This window comes from Saccoglossus kowalevskii, chromosome 18, assembly GCF_978046115.1.
Source record: "Saccoglossus kowalevskii chromosome 18, keSacKowa6.1, whole genome shotgun sequence".
NCBI lineage: Eukaryota > Metazoa > Hemichordata > Enteropneusta > Harrimaniidae > Saccoglossus > Saccoglossus kowalevskii.
The window spans coordinates 9,674,065-9,682,642 of record NC_140658.1 but is presented as its reverse complement, the minus strand read 5'-3'; the positions used below and the strand labels follow the sequence as shown (position 1 = coordinate 9,682,642).

At 33.2% G+C, this 8,578-nt stretch overlaps 1 protein-coding gene across 1 annotated transcript; it reads right to left on the bottom strand.

The window, feature by feature from the left end:
• Window positions 1-3,550, bottom strand: LOC102806149 (hematopoietic prostaglandin D synthase-like). The gene is made up of 4 exons (XM_085493123.1): window positions 3,336-3,550; window positions 2,119-2,211; window positions 1,263-1,486; window positions 1-333 (listed from the first exon to the last, which is right to left on the bottom strand). The coding sequence occupies exons 1-4, from the start codon at window positions 3,484-3,486 to the stop codon at window positions 169-171; spliced, it is 633 nt and encodes a 210-aa protein (XP_085349249.1). The 5' UTR covers window positions 3,487-3,550; the 3' UTR covers window positions 1-168.
• Between the last annotated feature and the right edge of the window lie 5,028 nt (window positions 3,551-8,578).

Here is an 8,578-nt window from a genome sequence, read left to right as displayed (position 1 = left end):
TTGAATTGAATTTGAATTATTTAATCAAAAATAGTAATACAAATTATAACAATAATATGAATTTGTAAGTTTACCTCGAGTTTATATTTAATACATAAACAGATAACTTCAAAAAGTAAAATAAATTAAGACAGATTTAATCTAAGGAGCCGTTTATACAAAACATTATCAAAAGACGTACACTGGTCTCTTTTCCATCCACTCTGCAATTCTAGGACGACTCTCCACACGCTGCTTCAACGCATTTAGCTTGGGATAATCTGTCAGGACTTCCGGTTTCAACTCCACCATTGAGTAACACGAGTCGATAAATGCTAAGTCAGCCAGTGTGACCTAAGGATAAGAAAACGTTATTCCTGTGTTTGTTCGAAATTTGTACCAATAAAAATGAACCATAACATTGTATTGATAATCTGGTTGTGTTCTGGTAACAAAATATCCAAATAATCACTGATCCTAACAAAAAGAAATCATTATCATTATCAGTTGTATGCGATCGAGTGTTGTAGATTCCATTGAAAACAATGACATATATTGTTTATAAATTTTAGGCTTGCCTATTTTGTAATTTATTAATACATACCTTCATCCTCACCCAAGACGAACTAGTTAGCATTCAAATATTATTTAGATCTACATGATAGTATAGCTAATCACACGACTAGCTGGGAGGTTTCAGTGATGTACCTATACTTATAGTGTGCTTCTTATAATTGTCACAAAGTCGAGTGTCATTTGCAAGATGCTGAGCATATTAAGTGTAAGTATAGCACACAAACAACACAGTTAAGGGTTTCCAGCAATTTATACCACGACACACCTACTTCGCCTCATTAATATACGGTCTTTATTAACACGCAAAGCTTTGCGCGACGGCAAATATATTCTGCAAACATCTTCATATGAACACCAAAACAAATCTCCCTTGAAGGCTATGACTCCTAATATTAAAGTCATAATGCAAACCGAACAAGGCAAACATTTCCAGTAGTTGAAAAAGAACTTTCATCTACCTCTAAAATGTCCAGTCTTGACATTTAGCCAAGCTATTAATTCAAAAATACCAAATGTACGACTGTTAACTAATTCACATATTAAGAAGTGTTTGATTATTTATCCACATATACAAGACCTAGCAATGTCTGTGTTACTTTCATACATAAACATAAACAACTGTGACGATTACTAATCTACATTGGGATAGACACGGGCAAAATGACAGGTGACCAATAGTATTATAATATTTGAGTCATTTAGCCTACCTTATCTCCGACAAAGTATCCATCACCACCATTGTTTTCTTTCAATACACGTTCAAGTCCTTGTAATAACAAAGGGAAGACGTCTTTAAAGTATTTGTCCATCAATTCTTGCTTTTTTTCTTTTTCGGCTAAAACTGTTTCTGCGAGCTTTTCAAATATATCTTTTATTGTGTCTGTTATCATGTCGATCTTTGCTTGGTCAAATACGTCATCAGCATATAAACCTATGTAGTCAATACATTTAAATATTGATATTTAATGTATATTTATTCTTTAGACCAAACTCATAATAACATAGGGAATCAATTCAATGAATTTAAGTTTGATATTGACATGGAATAAAATTAATCCAAGCAGTGAAATCTATTCTTCGATGTAACTATCAATCTAACTGCGCAATCAGGGGCAATAGGGCTATAATTAATAATGACACTTTGGCTCATTTGTGTTTGATGATAGGTGCCATATATTTCATACACCCTAGTAAGGCACAGTGAATGATTAAAGTAGAACAACAAAATATTAGCGAACACTGTAAAAAAGATGTAGATGCATATTTAAGATGTTCTACATGAACTGTTTTTTTTAAAGTCTTGTTAACAGATTGTTTTTAGTACATGACCTGATTTCGCCTTCAATTATACATTATTTCGGCTGTCTTTCGTCGAAATGACTTGAAATTTTATCGATCTTGGTTTGACCCTTTTCTTTTTTAAGTATTTGTCTTTGGTTGTTCAATATCAGTATCACTGTGTGCACTTGTGGACAATTTTACAGTCGCATCCGTGGGTAGAATGTTATGTATATTAGTGATAAAGCAGATGAGTTTTCCAATAAAAAGCGTGGTCTCCCTTACCATGTCGTCTTGCTAGGAATCTTGCTATGGCTTGACCTTCTCCGATGGTCACTCCATCCACTTCTAAGATTGGTAACCGTGAGAATGGAAACTCTGAAATATTTCAATACAAAAATCAATTTACAACTGAGGTCATTAAAATGAAATAATTTTCAATCCAATGTATTTATTATAAGATTTGTTTACAATCATTTACTTGTTGTACATTATAAATGGGGTATCAATTAACAATAGTTGTACCATCCCCATGGAGTTTTAAAGGATCGGGCGAAATTAGGGCAAATGGCAAGAAACCCGAGTTTAGAAATAAATACCGCATTTTTTCTGTTTGACATTACCAAAGACAACTTCAGTAAAATTCCCCCTTTAAAATGCCTAGATCGTACCACGTCATTGCAACACGTATCTGTATCCTTATTCTGCGAAACTACTGTTTGCTGACTTGGTAAACGGACAAATGCTTGTTATAAAGTACGACTCCGTATAAATATGTTAATAAGAATAAAGAACAGAATTCGTGTACTCGTGAGGGCATCGTGTGCCAATACCCTGCTTCTAGGGACACGCTGCGAGGACAGATTGGAAGACGTCGTGGTGCACAGTAATTCCAGTTCAAATAGTGAAATTTAAAATTTTCAGACTTGTTAAAACAGAATTTTTAAAATTTATTATAACAGATACATTACACAAAAAGTATGCTTAAAATTAATTTTTAAATTGCGTATGAATTACATATCTGACCGTTTATACGATGTCACTTGTGTAAACAGAATAGACAGAAACATCGAGTATCATGACACCGATGGCGACCTAAAGTGACACCACCTACACCTGCATCTACGACAGAGCTTCTTGTAAAATAATGTTAGTACACTTAAAGTCCTAAAAAGTCAAACACGGTAAAGTTGAAGCGGAGTTACTCGGGTGAAATTGGATTGTGTAATACGCGTTGTACGCGTTCGTTATCTAAACTAACTGTCATAATCTTGTGTTGATAACCCTTAAACTCTACAGATATGTTTACTGTACTTTGGGAGTCATTGCATTTTGAACCCATGATAGTTTAGTTCCAACGTACAACGGGTAGTAATGTAGACAGGAGTGTAAATATCATTAAGTTTCAAGTCACACAAATTTGTAAAAAATTATTTTGTTTGAAAAAAATCTAATGATGTGCCATCATTTAGGCTAAAGATATGCACATTGGATTGACTTACTACTAATGCCTGGTGAGATTTTCAGTTTCGGCCATTCATCTTTCCAATCGATTACTATGTCTTCGTATTCAATTTCAGCCTCAGCAAGAACCAGCCGAGCCAATTCGACACGTCCTCTGAACTGGAAATAGAGTAGCTTATACTGCGACATTTTGGTGTTCACTAGCTGAAATGTATATGAGTGACGCAATGTGAACGGAGAAACCAAACGTAGTGACGTGGCCTGAATGAAATGATGTAATTCAGTGGCGTAATGTGAATGATTTACTATATTGTGATGTCCACACATGTAGCCAAGCGCGGTCCAATATAATTTTAGTCCACTCGTGAAAAAATGTAAAATATTTATGAATATTTAGCTTAGAATGCTGGTTTCGACCTCAAATATCTGTGTTTAATCCCGATATTAGGTACGTGTGAAGGTCGAAAGGTTAAAACAATTTACTCTAACGGCGATCCAGTAGTAGGTGAATAAAGTATGAATAGTGTGAACGCCAAGATAAATTAAACCACTGCTATGTGTTAACAGACTCGGGAATATTTTCAGCACGTGTGAAGAAAGACTAGGACTAGTAATCGCCATAACTTGTTGATACGTGGATATAAAAAGAAGGAAAAAATAACTCCTATTGATGCTGTAGGTATTGTGACTTCACAAGTGATACTGACAGATTTATCGCCAAATTTGCAAACGCGAATGTTCAAATTAGCGGTTTTTGCATCTTCTACAACCAAGTGTTATAATGACAACATGTACGCACATTTGGTTCACACGCCGTTGCAGTATTGTTTAGAATCAACAACTTTCATATTTAAAGTGGACATTATAAACATATATTACAGGAATTGTATAAATACATTGTTTATTATTTGTATTTGGTAGTGACAACCTCGCAATGCTTCAACCGTGAGACACATCCCTAGAGTTTGTAAGATTTTGTAAGAGGAGAAAGGGGAATGGTTACCTCAGCTGACAGTTTTGATGAATAAAGTCTGAACACAATGATTTGTTCATAACACAAGTCTAAACAACCACAGAATGTTGCATATGACAGTGAAAATTTATAAATTTTGCCGAAACTAGCCGACTTTTTATTTAAAGGTCAGACCACAAAATGGTACAATAAAACAAAAACATCTCACAGGTTTATTAGTGACATTAGACTTAATTTGGTGACTCAGAAAATCACGTTGTCACTTTACATGTCACTAAAATCTGCGTTTTTTTAAATCTCGCCAACAATATGTGCGGACATGACGAAGAAAAACCTGTCATATTCCTGGGCAAAATGATGGAGTAAGGCAGAAACTATTATGCGATATTTAACGTAGGCATTCATGTGGCAATTACGTAATGACGACCGTCAACACATTACTGAATAAAACTAAAATGTTGCGTTTAGTCACGAGTGTCACAATATACCGCATCTAACAACTCATGGCACATTTCCACATCACGAATCATAATATTTCCACCATAAGTCCCCTCTCCTCAATACATTCCTCTCAACAGAAGTCAGCGACATGAAATGTGAATGTATGTATATATAGTTAATCACACGAGTAGCTGCGCTGGTTCAAATGTTAACGTACAACTTTCAGTCAATATATAAGTTAAGTAGATTGTAGCGGAGAGGGTCACACTGTTTTTGATTTTCGGACGTATGTGAGTCACCCCATTTTTTATTTGTGTTAAGGGGGTCAGTGTTTTTGGTTTGAGTCGTGAGACACTAACACTATTACATGAATGATGTTTGTATTATTTTACATACACAACATTTCTGTATTTGGCATTATCAAGAATTTACAAGACAAATGAATGCAATGGTGGTATCCATGCACAGTTATATGCAATGAAGACCAAGACAAGTTCCATCAGCACGTCAAAAGGACGGCTTCTAACCATGTACATCATAGAACGCAATGGATGCATGAGAAGGATTGATAGAAATGAACAAGGCATGACATGTTTTTAACTTTCATGTGAATCTTCACAATAACTGTTAATCATAGATTTATTAAGTCTAAGTAGTATTCTATTGACATTACATCTGTTCACGGCCGACAATGGTGTACATAGGATAATAGTTATTAAGATTAACTTATCCAGTGACGCGTTATATATATTGTAATCAAAATTACAGGCACGTGCACAAACATATACACACGAAACGCGAGATTCAAACTCGCAATTGTGGTACATTTGTTATATATAATGAAGTTATATTATATACAATTTTTCTTCTAATATAATATATACAAACAAATTGTCATTTTATTGTAATAAACAAATATTTGTAATAAATACACAATTCTCACTTATATATATAGTAAAATGTTATATAAAATTTTAGTATATTACGAAACCCTAAATTTATTTGTATATAATAAAATAGACAGCATTACTTATTTATATACAATTTTGCTTCCCTTATTTATAAATAAATTGTATTGTCATTACACTTATGCTATATACAAATAATTTTCACTCTCACGGATATGTATATAATGAAATATATAAACCAAAGAACTAAACCAATGGGTCTTGGAGGCTTACTGTCAATGAATTATATACAGATACGTTTTACAGACAACAATATTATATTTTATAATTATTATTATTATTATTATTACTTTATTTCCATTTCTCTAAAGAAATATACCCCATTAACATGGGGGAACAGGTTACAATGCATATAAAAAAGAAAGTTACAAGCGTGACTTGAATCGCCTCAATAAAATAAAATAAAATAAAATAAAATAAAATAAAATAAAATAAAATAAAATAAAATAAAATAAAATAAAATAAAATAAAATAAAATAAAATAAAATAAAATAAAATAAAATAAAATAAAATAAAATAAAATAAAATAAAATAAAATAAAATAAAATATAACTTATCTATTGGAGAACTCGCACTAACAAATTATATATAATCTGAAAAGCTGTGTATACAAATCTTGCAAGAATTTGGATGATTTCATGGTTATCCTGAGAAAAAATATATATAAGTTTACTGATAGGCGAAAGGAGCTCAAATTATGGTTCAATGCAGTTAATTCGATCAAAAAGTGGTTTTGCTGGACAAACTACCAGAAAATGGGTCTCATCTTCAACAGTATCTGTACATAATTGGCAGGTTCTATTTTTCACTGGAGTTCCATAATATCTACCGGTCTCAATGTGTAACTTATGATTAGAGCATCAGAGTTTAGTTAAAGCTTGTCTGTACAGGGGAACACGAACGATACCCAAATAATTCTCATAACAAAATATTTGTTTTAAATTGGCGAAACGCTCGTAACTTATTTCTACTGTTTGGGGATCTACGAACATCGTCAAATAAAGCATCTTTCCAACTTTTGAAATAACAATCACTCTCTTTCTTTCCAATTAACAACGTTGTTTCATCAGTAAGTTGGGAAATAAACCTATTCTCCCAAATAGTATGCATATTGTGTTTAATTAATAATTTCCTAATAGCTAAAGCAAAAGATGGCTTTCCTACCAGTGCCAATTTTTAAGACTCTCTATAGGCTTTGTAAACGAGGCGATTAGATAACATTTTCAGAATATGTTTCCGAAATTTAATACGGATTATATTTCTGCCAATACTAAGTGGATATCGCCAGAGTTCACCCATAACTGCATTGTTGGTTGTTTTTTGCCCCACACCTAATATATGTTCACACCAATTTAACTGAAAATCTTCAATTGGTTTACAATACCGATTTTTATTTGCCGCTCCATAGTTTAAAATTGGTTTAATTTTCGAGTCAAGTATTGTTTTAAGTATTTTTATATACATGTGTTCGCCAAACATTTTATTTGCAGTTATTCACAAACCATTCGGGACATGGGGATTTTGAACTGCTTGAGAAACTGAACCTCCATGGCGTGATTACACTTTTCACCTAGAATCGAAGTCGCTCCGGTGGCTCACAGTGCAATTTTACTGTCAAGAACAAAATAATTACATCATTAATTTCATGGTCAAACATTTTCTCAAATTTGGTATATTTGCCGTATGCGTAAACCTTACTGACCCGACCCTAATGCCAAGACACGTTCATGTATATCTTCTTGGTGTAATTAATTTCCAACATTACAAGATGTTAAATTATGAGAATAAATATCTCAATAAATATTTTAGACTTATTTTATTGTGAACAATTCTCTCCCACCATTGCAGTTGTTAAAGTAATGGAATAAATATAATGGTATACTGATAATTAATTTAATTGTAAAACTTCATAAAAATGTTAACTGATAAATTCGAACTCTAAATAAAAATTCCATAGATGATATTTATCTGTTTCATGAATTGTTCTCGTAATATCGGACACACCGTTTAAGTTTTTAAAAAACACGGTGTAGCCACCAACGACTCAGTCTATTCGCATGTCGTTGTGAACGAAAAATTGTCGACCAAATGCACTGAATGTGTGCTGTTGATGGAAATAAATAATCACCATAGGAATGCCATTTTAATTACAGACGTCACAAATGTAATAGTTTATGAATAGGCAATTCTAGAAATGAAATTAGGGTTGGAGAATGAGCGAAAAGTCAGAGCAAGTGCAGGGCTTGTTGTGATGTTTGAAGCTTTGTGAAACAAATAGTAATTATATAAAAAAAGGGTCAAAATGGCGACGTATAATCTTGATTCGTGGGTTACTTTAACCCAACATGTGTGTAAGCTAAATTTCTTTGTCACAAGATCACCACTTTGAAAGAACAGTACGCCTGTAAAGCAACATTTGAGTGCACAACTATTTCTCCGGGAGTGGAGGAGAATTATGAAGTAAAGTGCATTACCTCGCATTTCTATACACGTGTTAAATTTATGCAGTAGATAATTGAATTGTTGCAGTATTGCCATTGAATCTGTTCCACACATAACATTCTATAAAGTAATTGCATGGCATGTATCATAAAATGCGGTGACGTGATTGTATCTTGAACCTGCTAAGTCTCCCACATTCAAGTGGATTTTGCCTTCACCTCTTCACATCTTGCATAAAATCCCTAACCTTATGTAAGTGGTAATTTTTTCTATAAAAAGTATAAATGTAATTTGCGATTTATAGTGAATTGAACCACCGGGGTATAGTGAATTAGCAATTGATGAATCGCGAATGTCACTTCTGCCGTGTACAGAACTTATACAAAGAGAGTGGCAATTTAATGGTTAAAGCACAAGTAATTCGGCATATTTCACCAATGAACACCACACCGATATA